Here is a 23,811-nt window from a genome sequence, read left to right as displayed (position 1 = left end):
GCAACTGATGGATAGTAGGCTTCTGGATAAGAATGAAAAATCAACCACGGCATCAGAAAACAGAATTTATTCACAAAAAAATATTTTATTCACACAATGGACAATAATAGCGTGTTCCACGGCGTTTGTTATTTCTTGTACATACTTGAATACAGCTTAGTCGGGCATGGGTTTTTCCAGTTGGTGGTATAGCCAAATGAAATTCTAAATAATGAATTTTACGTTCAAACCTAATCTTCTTTGGAACATTTCGAATTTTTTCTCCAATCAAAGATTCAATGTAACTTTTCCATCAAGTTACGGGTTCCACATAAAATGCCCGAAATTCAGATAAATCTATAACTTGACTGAAAAGGATGTATGAGTTATGCATACATATTTCTATAATATGTAATGCAATATTTTTAGGCCACCTGATGGTTTTTCTTAGCGTTGAATAATACGAGAGCATTTGATCTGATCCATTTATAAACCAGAACCATACGACTCATCAAAAAACTCTTCAATTTTCGAGTTACTCATATTAGCATAGAGCTCAAGCTCTTCTATGGTCAGTGGTCTCTTCTTATCCATGTTTTAGGTTCTTTTTTTTTTTTTTTGTAAAAAATGTAACAAAGTACTAAATACAACATAAACGATAAAGTCTGTCACTGCAGCAGATTTATGCACAGCACTGACTCACATACAGCAAATTCTGCAAGTTACAACATGTTTGATTTAATCAAGTTAACTCGTAGTTGGCTGCCACAAGGAATTTTCTATTACACAAGCCAACTACAAGATAATTCAAGAGGCTTTTTTTTTTTACAACAATAAGCTTTTTTTACAAGTTATGGTGATGAATACATATTATAATTTGGGTTTTGAATAATTTAACATGCCTAACTCAAATTGGTGTCAGAGACCAGTTTACGCAAATAAGCCTTGGCAGTCAACGTGTTAAAGACCTTATGTCTTCCATTATAAAGAACACATGATGTTTTCTTCATGTGAAGAATCTAATGAATGTGATGTGACGTGCGAGACCAACAGCCAATCATCTTTGTGTAACATCTTTACCTAGGGTCTTCACTGAATAAGCAACAAAAATGTAAACAATTTTTCATTAATGCTAGACTGATTGTTTTTATTTTTTCAAATTTGGATGCTGATGTGTGGCACTAACTCCCTTTATTGTATACTCATCACAGAAAAAAAAAGTGTCGCTTTGGAGCCTCTATGATAGTTGCAACTTTGCAGTTTCTCACCTTGCCTATATTTCCAATCATTAACGACTGCAAATCTTCTGAGATTTTTGTACCAGGATACCACTTGTATTTATGTATTATTAATTTGATAATAAAATGATTTCTCACACACACACACTGGAATATTATTCTCAGATCATGGGCATCATCCCTAAAGTGTCACTAAAACTCCTTAACTCCATATGAGTGAGAGAAGGAAGGTTAATGCTCTAGTATTACAGGGGTATTTTAATGCAGTACTTGAAGTAAAATTAAAATTTATATGCTTTTCCTGCATTCGATTTTGATCATGGAGAGACTTTCTGCTCTCACTGAAGACTGACTGCTACATCCTTGGTGGTTAGGCTTGGGCTCATATTCAACTTGACAAATACTGTTATTCATGATTCTGCTTAAACTAATATCTTCTCAAACTGTATAGCATCACATGAAAAGGTGAATCCACCATACATTTAAAAATCTGCAACAATGTCAGGATAGCTAATGAAAAGCTTACCAAATGGCAGGTTGTCTCTATTATCGAATGTATGCCATATTGTGAATAATGTATTTTGTCTAAGTGACAGCTGAGAGCCATATGAAGTAAAACTTCCATTTAAAAAACCAAAAAACAAATGTTGCATGGTATCTGTAATTCCATTACTATTGTCTTTCAAACTACTTATTACTCCTTTTTAACAAGTCTTTCAAACCAGTCCAAAAAATACAAACCAACTTGTATATATCAACCAGACACCACAAATTCTTAATTTCTCTTCAAAATTATTACCTTTTCTGCTTTCAACATCTGTTTTCTGATGTCAATAAGTTTCTTCTAGCTTCTGAATCCTCAAATAATCCATGGCACTAGAGTACTGCAAGTCTGGTAGCCATTCATGTTTGGGGTCACAAACACACAAACAATAATTCTACTACTTTCATGTGAAGGAATGTTTTTATGGACTGTACTCAGATACAATATATAGTGTGTTGATCATTTGCATAGTTAGCATAATGCAGGCAAAGAAAACTTGGGATCAATGGCCCCTAACTAACCAGATGTAGTGTGATTTTGTACTACAATTTTCGGAAAGGTTAGGTTATAGAAAGAAATGGGAGAAAGTTATCGGCAGTATGCAGAACACATCAGGAACAAGTTCTTTAGTTAAATTCAGGATCCCAGACCCTTACTTTGATACAGAGCTCAGTTATTTTGTTTTGTTTTTTCTTTTCTTTTTCCCTCTACAATTTTCAGCAAGGCTATAATTGATGCCCAACTGTCAGTCATATAAGCCTGCCTTCTGCAAAAGTAAATAAAATGCAATCAGTGGTTAAAGATGTAATATAAATTCATCTTCACAAGAAGACATATGTGGCAATCATAGCATGGACTGACCTTGTCTGATCAACCTTGTTTGCTTCACTGAAGCAAAATCCTTCATCTCTCCAGCCTTCAGTAGGCAGCACCCTCATCCCAATTGTATCCAGCCATCGTGATCTAGGGGTTGTTTTTGACTCCAAACTTCAATTTAATGCCCACTTAGATATGCTCCTCACACGTACTTCAAGGCTTCAGTGGATAGAAAAGCAACACCTCCTACATATCACTGATAAGAAGACAACCATGAAGTACATCAGAACAGTTATCTTTCCACCTTTACTCTATGCTGCTGAAATTTGGGCCTCAGTGGCACCATCGATAAAGAACTCTTTGCAGCATAATTCTGGCTCCTAAAGTGGGCCAACAGGAAGCACAACCTTCCAGATCTGCTTCGCACCACGCAGCTTGCCGACTCTCTCGAGATTCCATGGCTTCCCACCTTAATCGATGACCAATGCCTCCTAGCAAGTCAAGATGATAACAGGCATAATTGCAACACCTTCATTCTGAGATACCTGTGGTTGGAAGATTACCCCTGCTCCCTTAAGGGCAAATCCCTAGCTTTACCCACATTCAGCACGACTCTATCTCTTGGACAGGTTCCTCCCTCAGCAGATGCTCAAGCAGAGTCAGAATCTTGATGGTGACCTGAACAAATTTGCCGCTGACCAGAGATATCAAAAAAAAATTCTGAATAACAGGACTAATCAGCAATGACCCATCTGTACCTTTGCATCTACTTCTGTCCGATTGAGCTTGTACTCCTATTTCGATGTTAAGCCAGCTCAGTCACACCTAACTCTTGTGGGAAGTTCTCTCCTTTATATTGTTATATGTTTTCATTGTAGATAATTGCATCCCAGAAGTATTGAGAGGCGAGGCTGTTAACCCCCTGGCCTTATGGCTGTGAAGGGCAATAAAGATTCATTCATTCATTCTCTCTCTCTCTCTCTCTCTCTCTCTCTCTCTCTCTCTCTCTCTCTCTCTCTCTCTCTCTCTCTCTCTCTCAATGTGATTAGCTACTAATCACAAAGAAACTGGATGCAAAAAATAATTTTAAAATTACATAATTAGATTTCAGTAAGACTTTTGATATATCATTCCAGAAGAACAACAACTGTATAAAATGGGGCAGTGTGGCATTTGGGGCAAGTTGAATAAAGGAATGGATTAATGATAGGAAATTGATTATTAATAGCCACTACCCTCTATGGATTAGTGTTATTAGTGGAGTACATTAGGGTTTGATGTTGGATCTACTATTATCAATCTTTATTAATGATATTAATGGCTGTTATTGTTATTATGTTGTTATTTGGTTTTTAGGAGCATTAGCAACTAAGGCCATATTGCTCCGGAGACATGCGGTGGTCATTCCCTGACCTTTCCACATCCTCCGTATTTGGTGGTCACAGGCTTGAACCCCGGTCTAATCAAGAAGCATGTGCTACGCACTGCTGCTCCTGCCCACCTGGCTACGGAGGAGCCATATTAAAGGCATATCAAGCTTAAAGTTTAAGTTTTCTAATGATACAAAAAGTAAATGATGGTAATCTGACCGTACAACTTTGATAAAACATGAATAACTTAAACAGGTAGGCTGAAAAGTTGAGCTGTAACATTGATAAATGCAAGGTATTTCATTTGGATTTGGGTAGCAACAATCCCAGAATAATATATCATTTAGGCAGTATCAAACTCAAGGTAGTGGAAAATGAAAAAGACCCGGGGGTAAAAGTACAGTCTGGCATTAAGTTCATTGAACAGTGCACACAGACTGCTAGGAGAGCTCATTGGATTCTGTCAATGATATACAGGGAATTTGACAAAAGGAACAAAGAGATGATTACCCATTGAATTGGACAATGGTTAGGCTGCATCTTGAGTGACATATACAAAACCGGAAACCTCGTTTTAGGAAAGATGTGGATCTATTGGAATGGGTACAGAGAAGAGCAACAAGATTAGTTTAAGAGCACTTTTAAGAATAAAAAGCGGAGTTCTGCAAACTGTAATATCTGGAAACTATGTATCTGCAAGATCTGATTGAAGTGCTTTAAATTGGTTAAATGGGTTTTAATATGGGTTAAGTTTCCAATTGAAATTTGAAAGGATGTTTTCAGATGGTGCAGAAATTTTCTTTTAGCCAGAGAATAATTGTTATTGGAATAAATTTTCACCTCATGTTGTGCAAGTGTGTAGCTTGTGTAATTTAAAGAAGTGGTGGGCAAATTATTAGCAGGTATATGCAGGTTGTGTATTTTTTCTTCCACTTTTGGTAATGCCATATAAACTTCCTTCAATGTATCATTTTGTCACCACTAATAACTAATCAGTGAAAGTTATACAACTATGTCATACAATCAAATCATACGAGATTTTGGTTGCTACTAAATTCCTGAACCTAGAATGAGAGATGCCCAGCTGTCAGGTGTGAACTGTTGAGAGTAACAAAAACAAATATCTGCTATATCACATTGGCAACCACAGTAAATCTGGTTGCTAAGGCTTGTCACAGACATTCTTCCAGGTATAACAGTCTAGAGAACACTACCTCAGAATTCAAAATGCTAAGGGAACTTTTATTCAGGTTCCATTTACAAGCCAAGTGGACCAAAAATTCAGTAAAGCTCAGTCATTCTGTGACAACCAAACCTTCTGCTTGCATCTTCATTATGGTAGGATTGGTAGTAACTCTTGGTAAATTCCCCCCCCCCCCCATGTGCAAAGTGTGAAACACTACACCTAGTATACTGGAGGTGACCACATAAGCAGGGACTGAAGTATGACATTCACATCACACAAAGGAATGCCATCCCTCTATGTCACCAAGCAATACTAGATGAATGGTAGCCGACTCTTGTCTGATGCAATGCCACCACTCTGTTGCTTATTGAAGGTTGAAGTGCTTAGTCTCCAGAGCACAGCTCTGGCAACCCCTATTTCTTCCATCACAGAGCACAAGTAATGTCTTTTGAGGTTCTGATGGGCATGTGGCATGATACAACATTCCTTACATTTTGAGAGTACAGCTCTAAAACAGTGTTCACACACCTGATAGCCAGAAGCTAGATAGTCACTGAACTGAACCAATTGGTAACTCTTTAGAAAGTATCTGGATCAGGTAGTATATAATTTCACTGCTCTCTACTCTGCTACCTGGTAACTGAGGAAGTCTGAGTAGTTGTATCTGGCAGGCGAGGTGAAGAGCATCTTCAAGGTCACGTTATGCCAAGGGTTGTTGTTGTGTGTACACCATGTATTCCAAAAATTTCATTAATCTGTGCAACATGTCGCACTTTACACTTTCACCTTATCTACTGAAAACATCATGAACAGTCAAGCTAAAAGAACAAACATATGTAAAAGGACCTAAACCTCAGAAAAACTTCCTCAATCATTTCATAAATACACATGGTCTCAGTTCTCAGTTTCAATCTCAACAATGTCATTTTCATCTACATAATTTTTCTGACGATGTCAATTATTAGTTGCCCTAACCACTACTCATCTCAGTTCTCCTAGTTATTTGCTGTACGGTTCTTTTTCACCTCAAAGGAATATGCACAATTGTGCATATTTCCACTCTGATATTCCTTGTCAGAGACTTGCTGATTTAGAATCTCCTCTTTTTGATCTCATCTGACTTAAAATCTCTCTATCTATCCCATTCTGTTAAATAGCTCTGTTGCCTCTATTGTTCTCCAAACTCCAATAATTACTTGGAACACTTTGACTTCCTTTACTTTCTCCACTCCATCTTTTTTAACAGCAAGGTAATTTTCTCCTTGGTAATTTTAATGTTCACAACTCCAGCTTGCTTCAGTTTTCTAGATACAAACCACGATTGTCAACATGCTGAAGCTTTTGCTATTACTACTGACTGATGCAGCTTGTTCACTGACTTACCAGAATACCAGACAATCCTACCACACACCCAGCATCCTTGATCTTTTTTTCACCAGGAAATCTTCAAAGTACACACTCAACGTCAGTTTATGGGGCACTTAAAAATTGTTCCGTGTCTCAGATCACAACTTAGTGGTCTGTTCTCTAATGGGGATTCTCCCTCTCTTTCTCTCATGGCCATTCTCGGCCTCTTGTTGAGTGGCATTAAATGGGATGATCTGTGCAAATTCTATTCTTCCTTTCCATGATTGGATTACTCTTTCAAATATTCTGATTTCAACGTTTGCTTAGATTGTGTCAGAGAAGTTATTCTTGCAGGGATGAAATTCTTTATTCAACATTGCATTCTAAAATCCCATCCTTTATTTAAACCTTCATTTTCTAATAAATGTACTGAGGCTGTTCAAGATAAGAATGAACACATCAAACTGGCTTATATCCAAATCTCCAGCTTCATTTTTTTCTGCCTAAAGTTCACAACAATTTTAAAACTGTTATTAATCAATCCAAACTTGATTTTCAACAAGCTAAGAGAAGAAAACTTGCTTCATTTTCAAAATGGCAGTGAATCATTCCAGTCTCTTGCCAAATCTCTTGGCTGCACCATCTGTTCATCAATACTCACATCTCTGTTAAAACCTTATTGTTCTATTGCATCCTCAGTTAAAGACAAAGCCATCTGACTAGCATTCTATTTTTCTTCTACTCTTGTATCAATGATCTTAGTAAACTGCCTCCTCTCATACCAAATACACCCCACTCAATGCTTTTTGTGGCTTTCTAACAGATGGATATTAGAAGAATTCTGAATTCAATCTTGATATCAAGAAAGCTCCAAGTCCTGATGCCATTTTTCCACTTGTTCTCAAAACCTGTACACTTGAACTTGTTCCTGTTCTCTTTTTAAGCTTTCTTATACTGGCATTTTCCCTTCTACTGGTGTTTTTCCTTCTGCATGTAAATTTGCACATATCCAGCCAGTTCCTAAAAAAGGATGACACATTCCTTCCTTCCAATTAGTGCCCCACTGCATTCACCTTTATTCCTTCCAAAAGTAACAGAGAAATCCATCAACCACCAACTTTTTTTTTTTTTTTTTTTTTTTTATTCGTATGATGATGTGAGCAATAGCCGGGTGGGTAAAGTGCCTGCCTGGCAGCCCAAAGGTCACGGGTTCGAATCCCACCTCGGGCTTGGATATCACGATGGTGCCGCACTATCCGGTTGGATCTCACGGCCACAATACAAGAAGGAAACAGGAAAAAAAACCACCAACTCTTAAACTATCTCAAAACCTTCCACTTGATCAATGATCACCAAAATGGATTCTGTCAGTGTCAATCCACTGCTGATATATTGGTTTATGTTACTCATCTTTAGACAAATTCAATAACAAAAATATTTGGCAGAACTCAAGCAATTGCTTTTGACTTTTCTAAGTCTTTTGATTATGTTTGACACAAAGGTATTTTAAATAAGCTCCCATCTTATCATGTCAATTTTTTTTAATTCCAATTAGGTATTTAATTCTCTCTCTCTCTCCCTCTCTCTCTCTGAATGCTCATTACAGGTGATAGTAGATAGTGCTCTGTCTTCTCACTTCTCCACTAATGCTAGTATTTTTCAAGGTACAGTTTTTTTACCTCCAAATCTTTTCACCTTGTATATTAATAACCTTCTGTTGACTGGAAATCCTATCCACAGTTTTGCTGATGACAGCACACTACATTCCACTTCCAGTTTAAGAAACCTTGTCCTGCACAAACAGTATGGATTCATCCCCACCACAATGCCTTAATACTGGTCTACATGAAATTTTCTAATTAGGCAAAGAAAACTTACTTAACTTCAATTGTTCTAAAATTCAGTGCTGACTTATTTCTCACAAAAAAGAGTCTACCCCTCCTGCAAAATTCAGAGTTTTGCAGGAGGGGTAATCTTGTTTAGAAATCTTAGGCAAAACTCAGATTTCTAAACAAGATTACATATCTCTATTTTGTATTACCCTGTCTTCTAATCTCTCTTTACATAAGCCCATCACAAATATTGCTTACTCTCCATAAAATAACTGGATTTTCTTTTTTCCTCTCGGCATTACTTTTCTTCCAAACAACTGCTCACTCTATACAAATTTCAAATCTATACTACTAAGGAATATTTTTCCCACATCTGTGATGATGCACCCCAAATCTCTCTCTCTCTCCCTCTCTCAAGCTTCTAGACCCTATTCAAAAGAGGACACTCGGGTTAATCAATGACCCATCTCTTATAAAGTCTGTCCATTCTCTGCCTCACAGAAGTTCAGTTTCTGCTAAATACCTTTTCTTTAGACACTTCCATGGGCATTGTTTTTCTGAATTGGGATCTGTAAATCCCTCCCAATCTCTTTCAAACCAGTTTGAATACATGCTGCAAGCAGTCAGCATCCATCGACTATCCAACTCCAAACTCACAGAACCAATTTTTCCCTCTTCCTCATTTATCTTCTCTTCTCTTGAACAACCTTCTTTCACACATATTTCCTGACTATCACAATCTACAGAAATTGAGGTCAAGTATTTTCTATCTTCTAAGTCTTCCACTAATGATGATAATACGTACTATAGGTTCTAATACTTTTTGTATTTGGGGTTTTCATAGGAAAAAAAATCTCTGACAAAGATTTTTAGCAATAAAAAGTCATTTTTTTACTTCTTGTCCTTATTTCTTACTTTCATTAGCTTATCTTAAATAAACAAAATTGGTATGTCTGATTAGACTAGGATAATGGGAAAAACCTATTTAAGCTTTTATTTCTAAACTAAAAGAATATAGTTAAAAGAAGGCAATGCATTTGAAAATATATCAATGTGTTGATTTCAGTTTGCTCTGCCTACAACAGTGCTATCAATAGAGAACACTGCAAACAATATAAATATAAATGGCTTGAAGCCAACACTATCAACTGAAAATGTTGACAAGGTACGTGCTGTTCAGAGTACAAAATCCTAAAATAACTTCTGTTGCAGTTCTATGGACACCAGCATCAATACCACTTTTTGTATTTGATAAATTCAATTTGTTTGCTCATTATGGTACAAACAATGGCCAACATTCATTATGCAGTTCTATGGTATCACCTAACATATATGCTAGAATATTATAGCAATGAGGAAGATACACAGACAGTAATCCATTATTAAATTTTCTGGTGGTACAGCATGTTCTGTCTTTTATTCTGGGGCGGGGGCAAAAGATGTTGCCATTTTGATAGATATGTAAATATGTATTATTAAATGATTCATTATCAAGAAATTTTAAAAAATTTTAAATTTTTAAAAGATCGAACCACAAATTTTTAATGTGGTGACACAAAACTAAACCAAAGGCATTTTTCCATTTCAGCTTTTTTTTTTTTTTTTTTACACCTCATAAATTAACTGAGAATACAATAAATACTACGAAATAGTAATTTACTAAATTATATACTATGCTGCTATAAGAAGTAGTTTAACTGAATTTTTCTTGTAACAGTAGAAGTTCAGTGAAATTGCTGCAGCTGTGCTGTTGAATGATTAGTCACTAAATATATTAATTAAATATGAGAAAGTTTTTCTATTTGATAGATTTATTTCTTTTATAAAAAATAAAATCTCGATCTGATTAAGGGAGAAAATTTCAAATTTTTTGTCTATCATAAAAGCTTTTAAAATCCTGTCCCTAAGTAAATGATTTATTGATTACATACCTCTACCATCAGGAGTTTCTCCAAATGGATTAACTTCTACTTGTGTGGCATCAACTTTCAAGAATAAGTTGTACAAATTTCTAATTTGTTTAGCAGCCTAAAATACACAAAAATTAAAATATGATTAAACATGCATGTAAAATATTTGTATAGTATATTCTTTGAATGCATGCTCCCTGCTCATGAAGTGAATTTTTTCTACTCACTATCTGACAATCATTCATATGATGTTCTCTATGTCACTGGACCAAAATGTTACTGAGATGTGTTTCGCACACTTGGAGTAATGCAGAGGTAGACTACTCTCCTTAAAAATCATCCATATTTTCATGTCAGAACAATATTCACATGCATATGAACTCAGTTGCATCAGTTACTTGACCTATATGCACAATTTCAATACCTTTTGCCTATGAGAGTCCACACAGATACTACTGGACAAAAGTAAAATGCTTTTTCAGAATACATATTCAGAAAAATATGTATTCTACCAAATGTTCACTGGCACAGTAACATGCCTGATACTTTTTAAAATTTCACAAATATAGGAACTATATACAACACAGCTCAAGAAAAAGATTATTCAATTTTAAAAAAGATTATTTGATTTTAAACAAACAAAAAAAAAAAAAAAAAAAAAACACATTCAACCTTAGAAAAGAAAAAGAATGAAATACTTCCCTAAACAAAATTTAGTTATCTAAATAACTTATTTTATGAAAGGGATCAATAAGTATTTACCCTCACCTAGAAATATTTGAGTTAGTAATTTGAAATGTAGCTGGCAATTTCACTGATCTAGAAACAGAAAAAATGAACAGACAATGGAAACATTCACCTTCATTAACCCCCAAAAAAGCCAAAGTTCAATTGTCTGCCAGCAAGGTTATGTTGTCAATGTTCTGGGACTCAAACTATTGTCCTTCCAGATTACTTCCTAAGAGGCAACAGCATCACTGTTGAGTTCTACAAAATCCTCCTGGGAACATTAAGAGAGGCTATCAAGCTGAAGTGATGTAGGAAGCTATCCTAAGGTATCCATTCACAAGGATGCTCTCACATAGTGGACTTTGCAATCAGGTGTGACTTTGAAAATCTGTAGCACCCAACTTATTCTACCAACCTCTCACCTTCTTCAACTTCATCTTCCCTAAAATGAAGAAACCATTATGGGACCACAGATTTCAGACTAGGTTATAGAATATGTTTGAAAACCTTTGCAAATACAACAGTTATAGGGCATACTTAAGTATGCCCTATAACTGTTGCAAAGCATTTGTGTGAAAATGGATGGAAAAACTGGAAATACTAAAGCAATTGAAATACTTCCCTCTTCCCTTCAGAGGTTCTATCCTGGAAGTGCCCCCAAAAGAGCTTGATCGGATCACTTACTAGTTTTAGTCCATATTCATCACTTTTGCTCACACAGAATTCTTTTAATGCACCCCCCAAGGGCCAGTTTAAGGAGTGAGCCAACATGGCATTGGCTCAGGGTGCTGAAGTTCAGAGCAGGGAACCAAAAATTAAAAGAGCAATAGAAAAGAAAAATTATCATACTGAGTCAACAAAAAATGAGTGAACAGTTTAAAAAAGGAATTCTATAAAGGAAATTAAAGAAAATTTATCTGCTGCCTAATTGTTTTGTACAACATTTTGAGCCAAACAAATATTATAATACTAATCAGTATTACAATGGGTAAATGATGCAAGGAAGTAGGCTTTTTCACTTATAGAAAAAAAAAAAAAAACACTCATACCTTCCCCCTATCACCAAAAAAATTCCTATCCAATTCTGCTTTGAAATTTACCAAATTGCCAACTGTGACCACTGTTGTTGTTGTTATTTGGTTTTTAGGAGCATTAGCAACTAAGGCCATATTGCTCCGGGATATGCGGTGGTCATTCCCTGACCTTTCTGCATCCTCCGTATTTGGTGGTGATGGGCTTGAACTCCGGTCTAATCAAGAAGCGTGTGCAATGCACTGCTGCTCCTTCCCACCTGGCTACGGAGGCGCCATATCCTGAAGTATCGGCTGTTTTAATTTTGACCTTGTCATTTTTGATTACCATAGTTATGCCTCCTTCCCATTCAGAGATTCTTTTGTGACGGTACTCAATGGTATGGCGTACCGGCACCTTCATTAACAGTGACGTGTGACATTTGGATGCAGTGCACTTCGAAATTTGTAATATTCCATAAATTTTTTTCACATGTTTATCTACTGTTCACATAAGCTTAAAATTATTTAACTTAATTTACATTTTTCACTGTCTATTTTTAAGATATTTCCTGTATAAAACTGTATAACCATTTTTATAATTCTAAATTACTCAGTTGGACCTCTGTTTAATTATTTTGAATTTCCCTTGGAAGTTATATTTAAAATAGTTCCCGTTGAGCGAGAAAATTTTCATATGGCGAACGGATAAGGAGAGAATTAACTCGGTACGCCCTGTTCGCATTTCTGGCCATCAAGCAATTAGTGCTGCTCCGCGAATTAAGAGACCTAAAGGGATTACTATTCTACAACTTAGTGGTACCTGGTAAAAACTATCTGACCACCCGTCCCACTAGTCAAGAGTGAGCAGATCAAGGGGGTATTCCCAATGGGCACTGGCCCACCTTCTACTGCATCATCATCATCAGCCATTTTCAATCCACTGCAGGATGAAGGCCTCTCCAGCATCTTTCCAGTTCCTTCTGTTTTGAGCACTGGCCATCCATTTACTACCCACAAACTCATGAATTTCATCTATCCATCTCCACCTTTGTTTTCCAAGTTTTCCTCTAGCTCCTCTTGTGTACCATTCTGTTATTTTCTTAGTCCATCTGTCATCATGTCTTCGAGCTATGTGTCCTGCCCAAGACCATTTTAGTTCTTTAGTTTTGATAAGAATGTCCTTTATTTGAGTTTGCTGCCTAATCTATGTGTTTCTCTTCTTATCTAACAGTCTGATTCCCAATATAATTTGTTCCATTCTTCGCTGTGTAGTTCTCAGCTTCTCTTCCATTCTTTTGGTGAGTGCCTAAGTTTCACTTCTATAAGTCATGGTAGGGAGAATACATTGGTTCATTATTTTACGTTTCAGGGATATTGCTGGGATATTGCTCTTCAGGATGTGACTATATTTCCTGAATGCTATCCATCCAAAATTTATTCTTCTCTTGACTTCCAGCCATTTATCATTATTACAGCTAATAACTTGTCCCAGATAAGTATATGACTCCACCTTTTCAATTACTGCTCCTTCAATCATTATTTCCCTTTCTGTGGCATACTTGTTCATCATTAATTTTGTTTTAGCCATATTCATCTTTAGTCCAAAATCCTTACAAACTGTGCATAACTGATTAAGATTTTCCTCTAATTCTTTGGGATCAACCCAAATGACCCCAAATTACGATTTGCAGATGACCACAACGTCATCTGCAAATCGTAAATGGTTTAGGTACTCTCTGTTCACATTGACTCCTTTCTGCGACCAGTCTAATCTTCTGAAAGCTTCCTCAAAAACAGCAGTAAACAGCTTCAGAGATATTGTGTCTCCTTGTCGAACTCCTTTCTCGATTTTAAATTTCCTACTGTCTTTGTCTAATCTAATAAAGGAGGTAGCACTCTCATATATTTTCTTCAAAATCATAATATGTGGGGTATCTATGCCTTGTCTTTCCAGTGCTCGAAACATTGCCTTATGCTATATGGAGTCAAATGCCTTTTCATAACCCAAAAATGCCAGGCATAATGGTGTTTTATATTCATTTGCTTTCTCCATTAGCTGTGATATTACGTGAAGGTGATCCATAGTTTAAAATCCTGTCCTGAAGCCAGCTTGCTCTTTCGGTTGATTCTCATCAAGTATTCTTTCTAATCTGTTAGTAATGATCCTTGTGAACAACTTGTAGATGTGGGATAACAAGCTAATTGATCTATAATTTCCAATTTCTGATTTATCTACTTTTTTATGCAGCAAAACTATGATTGTATTATTCCACTGCTTAGGCTTCACACCTTTTTTTAATGCACTTTGTGAAGAGCCTTGCCAGTTTGTGTGTTATGCTCTTCCTCCCAATTTTAACAACTCTACAGTAACTTCATCTTCCCCTGGGGCTTTCTGATTCTTCATTTTCTTCAATGCATGTTCTACCTCATCAGGAAGGATATCGGGTATGTTGTACGTGTTGTTACCTTGCAATCCATCCTCCCCACTGCTGGCATCATTCCCTCACTCCTTGTATAATTCTCTATAGTAGTCTTCTGCTATTTGAATTATGCCTTCTCTGCTGTTTATAAGTACACCATCGCTATTCTTCAGTTTCAGTATCATTTGTCTTTCTGTATTACTGCTCATGGCTGCTGATTTAAATCCTTTGTTTTCCCTTAATGCTTGTTCTACTTTTCTTGTGTTAAATCTTCTTATGTCCTCTCTGAGTCTCTTTCTAATGGCTTTGCATAACTCAGTATACTAAATTTTTTCCTTGTCAGTGTTTATCTTGCTCTTCATTTTTCGCCTTCGGTTCATCATAACAAGTGTTTCTTGACTAATTTTTTCTTCTTTGGATTTCTTTTGCCCTATAGGTTTCTTGGGCTTTATCACTTTCAGAAAGTTGTAATATTCCTCGTCGATATCTTGTTCCTGAGCAGTCTGCAGAAGCTCAAACTTGTTCTTAAGTTCCAGTACCTACTGCTTTTTCTCCTCTTCTGTTATCTCAAAGACCTTGGTATTATTTACTTGAGTCAGTTTTTTCCTTTCTTTTCTTACATCTATATCAAGTGTGCATCTTACCATTCTGTGATCACTTCCAACATTTACCTTGTTCAGGACGGTAACATCATTCACGATATATCTTCTGTTAGTGAGGATGAAGTCGATTTCATCAGTTGTTAATCCATTTGGACTCTTCCATGTCCACTTCCTGTTCACCCTTTTCTTTAAAAAAGTGTTCATTACTGACAATCCTTGAGATCCTGCAAATTCCACAAGTCTTTCACCTCTTTCATTTCTTTCACCAATTCCAAAATTTCCTATAGTTCCCCTTTCTGCGCTGTTTTGTCTTTTCCAATCTTAGCATTGAAGTCCCCCATAATAATAGTTTCTGCTCATCTAGAAGACTCTCAATTTCGGTGTACATTTCTTCAACCTCTTCATCATCATGGCTCGATGTTGGTGCATAAATCATTATAACCTTTAGCTTGTACCTCTTAGAAATCTTGAGTATTAGTCTTGACATCCTTGATAATGTACTTTTGAATTCCAAAATGTTGTTTTTTAAATCTTTATGGACCATAAACCCAACTCCACCTTCACTCTTTTCACTGTTACCCCGACAAATAATCATCTGTTGTTTCACGGAAGTGCGTTATCCACATTTTTCCATAAATTTTCCCTATCTCTGTTTACATGGTCAAGATACCTGAATATCCGAATGACACTGACATTTTGGACAGTTTCAAAAAAAAAAAAAGAAAAGAAACAATTCAAATTTAAGAACTAGTGACAATACTGATGACAAGAGAAGGAAAATGAGGACAACGAAGTTATTAAACTTTCTAAGCATGAATTGTTGGCATTTGGTGAAAATGAAGTTAGAAAATTGTCAATTAGGTTACAGTTAAATGCAATTCGTGGATTTCGGGGGTACCTAATTGAAAAGATAGTTTCGGAAGAATTGAAGAATTTGATGGACGCTCTGAGTACGATACCAATTCCATCGAGTGAACGTGAACGAGGATTTTCACAAATGAATCTGATTGTCAGCCCAACCAGAGCTTCATTGATGACAAAAACAGTTTCTTCATTACTGTTTCTTAAAATTGTATGCCCACTGCTGACCCACTTCAATCCAGCAAAATATGTCGATTCGTGGCTGCTTCAGAAACGTCATTCAGCAACTGACACACACACACAGAGGAAAAAATAAGTCGGCATAGGGTGTCGTATGAAAACTTAATAAAAATTTGGAATATTCTGCAAAAACTTTATTATAAAATTATTTTTACTTATGTTACTTATTTTTACTTATTATTTTTAGGGGCCATAGTCTAACGAAGGACCCTTAAAATGTCACTCGGTTGTCTGTCTGTTTGTCCGTCTGTCACAGCATTGTATTTCTGGAACTACTCAACCTACTGACTAGAAATTTTGCATGGGTTTGCACATCAAGTGGGCCAACATAACGCCATATTGATCATTGTTGATAAAAATTTGTCTGAGAAATGGAGGGATATATTCTGAGATATTATTTTTAGGGCCATAGTCTAACGTTGTCTGTCTGTTCGTCTGTCACAGCATTGTATGTCTGGAACTACTCAACCTACTGACTAGAAATTCTGCATGGGTTTGCACATCAAGTGGGCCAACATAACACCATATTGATCATTGTTGATAAAAATTTGTCTGAGAAATTGAGGGGAGTTAAATGTGGGGAGGGGGATAAAAATGTTGTCGACAACCTATAGTTACACCGTTGGAAAGAGCTCAATGAGTACGTTTAAAATATAATTTTAAAATTAAAAATGGTGGCGCCAGACAGGAAAATGTGAGTAATTTTTGTGTCCCCCTCTCTATTTCTGTTGCTAACGGAGCAAAAAATTTAAAAATCACATTAGCTATGCGTCATTCGATGCTTATCAAGGGAAAACTATTCCGATATTCCGATTGAAATCTATCATTTATAATTAAAGGATAAATTATAAATTATATATGTGTTAAAATTAAAAAAACAATTTTTTATTGCTCTTTGATAGCACGCTTCTTTGTACTAAGTAACTCTCCTTTTGGCGACAAAAAGGTTGCTAAATAGTCAGTTAATAATTCCATAAAGATCATTTATAAATTTTGCGACCAGAAGTATTTTTAACAATTTTCAAAGTTGGAGTTGTCCCGGCAAGGAGATACTCAGAGAGCCAGTGTTGAGGCGTTGGTGGTGGAGAGGCGCCTGCGCAGAGTCATGCATGGCCCTCGCCTGCCAGTTGCTTCTCCTCCAAGACTTTAATCGCTTCTCCAGGAAGAAGTTGGAGTCGCTTCTCCCACCCTTGGCATTCACAACTGGAAAAACTCAAACAGACAAGGTTTTCATTATTTCCTCAGTTTTAGGCCAAGCCGGGGTACTAGAAACTTTTTTCAGTTACCATAAAGCTCTATTTGAGATACTAAACTAACGACCATTCGTGTCATCCTGAGTGCCCGGCACTCAGTAGTTCACCGATTTATTTACTTATTTTTCTATATACTTCAATAATTAATTTATACTTAATAAACTGTGCTAATATATTAAATTTGTTGTTCTTATTCCAAAAACATTACTGCGAAAGTAACAATATCAGGAAAAAAAATTTTAGAATACTTTTCATTTCCTTCTAATTTTCAATTTTTCCCGATAGCAAAGAATGAGTACCGGCACCTATTTTTTTACAAAAAAAAGCACTGTATATATATGGCCTTCGACACTTGTTCATTTCCCTTTTGAAGGTGGCATAAACGAAAAGCTCCCATCGAGCTTAGGGTAATTATCTCCCATTATACTTCCAATTATTTGGCGTGCATAGATTTAAGGTCAAAGCTTTCTTTTATTCCTTTGTTCTGTTGCAAGGTTCATCTATCTTTAAGCAGGTCTTTTAATATTGTTTCCATCTATTCTGATTACATCTTACCTGAATGCAGTTATTCCTGGAAAAAATCTCAGGTAAGAGATTTCCTGATAACTTCAAAATATATTTCTAAATTTTAATATTTCTTAATATCCTATATATTCTAATTATTATTCTATTTTTATTTGGTTTAAATTCAAAACACTGATTTAAATTCAAAACGAGAACACATTCTATACAAGAGAGAGAGAATCACAATAAGTTAGCATTTGTCCGATTTTATGAATATTAGCAAGTCTTGATGATTCTTTTTTATAATGACTGTTGCTTTTTTTTTGCTATTTCACTGTCAGAAACAATATTTCTGAACAATGCCTTGCATGTTCACAGCTCAGAGGAAGATTATGTTCTACAATAAATGATGGAAATAAGCATTTGACACAAACTCAAACAACTCTTCACTTAGAAATGCTACATCTATTTTTGCATTTCTCATCACTTGATGCTGAAAAATCATGTACAATACACAATGCAAATGTGTTACCATTCCAAGATTTTATAATATGTGGAAAATTGAACATATTCTTAATTTCTTTTTGAATTCTGAATTTAATGGCAAAGTGGTAGGTTTTTTTTTTAGTGAAAAAGATGAAAAAAAGAATGAGACAAAAAAATCTCCATCATAAATATGGTGAGTTAGCAGCTATGATGATGATGTGAAGTAATATATGTGACACTATTTTTATCCAGATTTTTTAGGTTTAATTACAATTACACCTGCTGCCTTTTTGCACTATATTTTCCATGACCTTTCCTAACTCAAAAATATAGATAGCATTCATAGTTTTCCCCATTTCATTCTTTTCCTCTTCTTCAATGATCTCCTTACTCCTTCATTTAACAAATCAAAGTATTTGTTCCACATCTGAAATATCCTGAAGAATCGGCTGTTTTAATTTTGACCTTGTCATTTTTGATTACCATAGTTATGCCTCCCTCCCATTCAGAGATTTTTAACTGACTGCCAAAACCTACTCAGCATACAATGCACTGACTTGATATCAAAATAAATTATTAATTTTACAAAATTAATTATAGTAATGCTTATAAAATTAATTCTAAATTAATTTAGAAGTGCTTATAAAATATTTTCTTTCAGTACCAAGTCAGTGCAGTGTATGCTGAGCAGATTTGCAATTCATATATTTTGTACCCTTCACCTATGTTATTTAAATGCATCCCAAAAAATTTTCCATCCCTGCTGATACTTGTTTTCTATATCTTTCCAAAAACTTTTCCACCACTTGCCTTTATCCTCTTTCATACATATCTTAGCTTTCTTGCACTTTTCTTTATATTCCAATAAGTTTATTTGCCAAAAGTTTATGGTATTTTTTTTCTTTAACTCCCTCCTTAACTTGTTAGGGCCACCATGGCATTCTGAATTTCTTCTCTTTACAGATCTGCACATAGTTGTTTTGCATTCTTCTACTAAAGTTCTCTTAAATTTTTGCCATTCTTCATCAAAAACACTGTTAGCAACAGGAATGTCATTTCAGTTTTGAGCAAGAGGGTTTTTACATTTAATGGTTTTTGCCAAATCTGAGATCTTGATTTTTGTGTTTTTTTATATATCTCTTATTTTCAGTGATAATTATAATTTTTAATTTGCACAACACAAAGCTGATTGGTATTTCCAATCTCAAATTCTCTGTATACCTTTGTATCTTCGATCACTTATAATCATGAGTTTGTGTGCAATTAATATCATGCAATTATTATAACTTGAATAGTAATAGTTCCTTTATATTCCTTAGAAACCGATAAATTTTTACAATTGTAAAGCACTTATTAATCAGTCCAAACTGAACAGACTAAGAATTGAAAACTTGCTTCTTGTTCAAATGTTAGTCGAGCAGTCTGGTCTCTTGCCAAAGCCATTGGCTGCAACTTTTGCCCATCTCTATTCCTACCTTTGGTAAACCTGATGGTTCTATTGCCACCTCAGCTATGTGTTTTTTCTAACTTGTGTATTGATAATCTTGGTAAACCACCTTCTACCATTCCCAGTACACCCCATTTGATGCCCTTCTGTGATCTTCCACCCAAAGGATGTCAGAAGAATTTTGAATAGTCTTGATGCCAAGAAAGTTCCAGGTGATATTTCTCCACTTGTTCTCAAAACCTATGCTCATAAACTTACTCCTGTTCTGTGTCACCATTTTACACTTTCTTATTCCACCAGTGTATTCTCTTATGCTTGTAAATTTGCTCATATCCAACCGGTTCCTAAAAAGGATGACAAATCCCTCCCATCCAATTATCATCCCAATGCACTTTCTACTGTTTCTAGAGTAACGGAGAAATCCATTAATAGCCAACTCCTGAACTATCTAGAAATCTTCCATCTGATCAATGATTGCCAGTTTGGATTTTGTTAGTGTCGATCTACTGGTGATATACTGACTTATGTTACCTATCTATGGATAAATTCATTGGGAAAGTTTAGTGAACCTCAAGCAGTTGCTCTTGACATTTCAAAGGATTTTGATCGTGTGTGGCATAAAGTTCTTCTAAATCAACTTCCACCTTATGGTTTGCTAACTGTTTTTTGGATTGGGTATCCAGTTTTCTTTTTGACCAGTCACTGCAGGTGATAGTAGACTTTTATCTTCTGACTTCTCCACTAATGCTGGTGTTCCCCAAGGTCCAGTTCTTTCTCACACTCTTTTGCTTTTGTGTATTAATGGCCTTCTTTCATTGACCAGAAATCATATCCATAGTTTTGCTGATGATAGCACATTGCATTCCACCTTCCAAGTTTGAGAAACCTTGCCCTGCATAAACAGTTTCAACTTCTTGAATATCTACTACCAATTCCTTAAATGGTGATCTCCAGGTAATACTCCAGTGGATCAAAAATAACTTAGTTGATTTCGATCCTTCTAAAACTCAGTCCTGTTGTATATCTTTCAAAAAGGATTCTTCTGCTCCTATGCTTATCTTCGAATACACAGATTCTAGACAGATCACATATCTCTATTACAGACAGATTACTCTGACTTAAAATCTCACTTGGCATAAAAAAAAAAAGTAAAGTGCAGCCATTATCAACCCACTGCAGGGTGGAAGCCTCCTCAACAATTCATGTTGAGGGAGATGGACCATAATCTGCCATGCTGGTCCAGTGCGGGTTGGCAGATCGACCGTATTCAGCAGTCAGGGGCTTGAACCCCGGTCTACCCGAAGAGCGTGTGCTACTGTACTCCCGCTCCTGCCCACTCGGCTACAGAGTGTTGTAAGCACATCACAAATATTACTTCCTCTGCATCTAAAAAACTGGACTCGGTTTTCTCATTCACTCTTGGTGTTACTTTTCTTTAAACAGCTCTCACACTCTGTATAAATCTCAAATCTGCCCTACCATGGATTATTGTTCCCACATCTGGGGTGATGCCCCCCAAAACTTCTCCGAGGCTTCTATACTCCATTCAAAAGAGTGCACTTAAGTTAACCAATGACCATCTCTAACAAAGTTTCTCCCCCCCCCCCCATTGACATTCTGTTTCTGCTGCATGCCTTTTCTACATATACTCCCACAGGCACTGTTCTCCTGAGTTGCACATGTGCCACAACTGGTCAGCATCCTTTTACTGTCCAACTTCAAACTCACAGAACCAACTTTTCTTCTTCCTCATTTATTCCTTCAACATCCGTTTTCTGTAACATCCTTCCTTCATGTGTATTTCCTGAAAATTATACTTTACAGAAATTAGAGTCTAATATCAACAAGTATCTTCTTTCATTTTCTCAACCTTCAACACACACACACACACACACACACACACACACACACACACACACACACACACACACACACACACACTACTCAGTACTATAGGTTGTAATATCTTAAAAAAAAATAAATAAATAATAATAATAGAAAGTCTTGTTGTTGTAAATGAAATAATTGTTAATGGACAGTTTAACATAAGAATATACCTTGTCATAATCCTTTCTTGATTATTGTGAATGTTATCTTAATCATTATTTTAACTAACTGCTTTTCTGATCTACAAATATTATTAGTACAGTTCCAATGTTATATTGCAATGTTTCCACTGCAGAAAAGGCTGATGGAGTTGCCAGAAATAATCACACATGTGTTGTGATGCATATGTCCAGGCTACTGCATAATTGTTGGAAAACTAAGATGCATTTCCAGGTGATCATTACAGAAAGAAGAGAATTATGCCGATCTAAAAAAAAAAAAAAAAGTTTTTACAGTGATTTGTATTCGTGATTCAGAGTTTAATAAGCAATCTGAAAGGTGATGATTTATGTTTAAAATTAAACAAGTTAATTGGAAAATAAGCTGTCACAATTACACATTATTTTGCAAATTTAACTTGCATTTTTTGGGCCATATTAATGCTTTTAAAAGATAATGGTATTACTTTGGACCATTTAAATGTCATTTGCAGTTTTGATAAACAACCAAATGTATCATTATAAACTGTTTATTGAAAGAATCTGTGACTGCCCAGAAGAAATTGGAAAGCACAACTTTCTCTTTCCTGGTATGTGTTTAAAAGTAGTCACAAAACACAACTAAAAAAATATTAGGAATTAATGTTAAGATCCGGGGAATTCAGTGGCTAAGGAAACAGACTTCTAGTCTTTGTCGTGCTCTTCAAACCACTCGTGGACAATTCTGGCGAAATGGTATGGCGCATTGTCTTGCTGATAGATACCATCACCCCCAGGGGTCAACATGTACGAGTGTACTTGATCGGCGACAATCGATAGGTAACCATTTGCGTTCAGGGTACCCTCCAGAGGTATCAGCAGACCCAAGCTATGCCATGAAAACATTCCCCAGACCATAATGCTGCCCCTACCAGCCTGCTTTCTGCCAACAATCGTGTCCGGGTGTCTGTTCTCGGAGGTTTCATGCCTAATATGTCACTGTCCATCCACTTGGTGGAGCAGAAACCATGACTCATCGAAGGCCACCTGTTGCCACTTGGCTGGGATCCAGTATCGGTATTGCTGTGCAAACTGACTGCGTTGTTTGCGATGAATGGCCATCTGCATGGGTGCTGTCACCAAGCATCTGCTCCGGAACTCAATGTGCAACAGGGTTCACTGCACTGTCATGTTGGAGACCTTTCTGGTGGCCCACGGTTCATTTGGACAGCCAGTTGAGCAACAGTAGTGCGCTGGTCAGTCCTGACCAACCGTTTCAACCAGCATTCACCTCTGGGATCAATGGCGCATGGGGCTCCACAACTGGTATGTTGGGTCGTCAAAGCTGTCCCATTCATCCAGTCTTGATACACTTTTACCACTGCAGAATGCGAGCATTTCACAAAGGCTGCTGTTTTGGAAATGCTGGCACCCTGATAGCGATGATCGTGTCTTTTTCCAGATCTGATAAGGTTGCGTGCTTTGCCCATGACAGAAGCTGTTACTATGTTCATGGATGCCGAATATCAAGCCTTATATGCTTGCGGTGTGTGAACTAGACATGTGGCTGTATGATTCGTTAGGCGTGTGTGATGTCTGCATTGGGGGGTCATAATATTGTGACTGGACTTTGTATATATATGGTTAAAAATTAAATGTCAATTTTCTTTTATAAAAGCTGTAGCTAGGTCATTAATTTGGACATGTCAACATTACTGACTAACAAGTTATCTCCAGATTTCAATTTGGCTTGTAAAGGGAAAAATACACCTTGTATTTATTGTGCCAACATTATTTATGAGTTTACCCTTTATTTTAAAGTAGAAACACATACTTGTTTAAAAATCTAAACTGCAAATAAAAAAAAAAAAAAAAACCAACAACTTTACTCACTTGGTCCAAGAGTGCTCCTTTGAACTGTAAATTCTCAGCTAGCTCTCTAGCCTGCTGATCTGTGATACCAACTGCAATATCTATTGGTTCCTGGAATGAATAAACTGAATACTTATC

The 23,811-nt window shown here is 36.2% G+C and overlaps 1 protein-coding gene across 1 annotated transcript in view; it reads right to left on the bottom strand.

Moving 5' to 3' along the window:
• Positions 1-23,811, bottom strand: part of ScsbetaG (Succinyl-coenzyme A synthetase beta subunit, GDP-forming) — a 144,003-nt gene that overhangs the window by 31,186 nt on the left and 89,006 nt on the right. The window contains exons 6-7 of the mRNA XM_090371673.1: positions 23,695-23,784; positions 10,244-10,340 (exon numbers count right to left, since the gene is read on the bottom strand). Coding sequence (XP_090227799.1) covers positions 10,244-10,340; positions 23,695-23,784 — 187 coding nt within the window. The remainder of the gene's footprint in view (positions 1-10,243; positions 10,341-23,694; positions 23,785-23,811) is intronic.

This window comes from Mastigoproctus giganteus, chromosome 4, assembly GCF_048544385.1.
Source record: "Mastigoproctus giganteus isolate SK-2022 chromosome 4, ASM4854438v1, whole genome shotgun sequence".
Lineage (NCBI taxonomy): Eukaryota > Metazoa > Arthropoda > Arachnida > Uropygi > Thelyphonidae > Mastigoproctus > Mastigoproctus giganteus.
The sequence above is the reverse complement of the archived record's forward strand: the minus strand, read 5'-3'. Positions and strand labels throughout refer to the sequence as shown.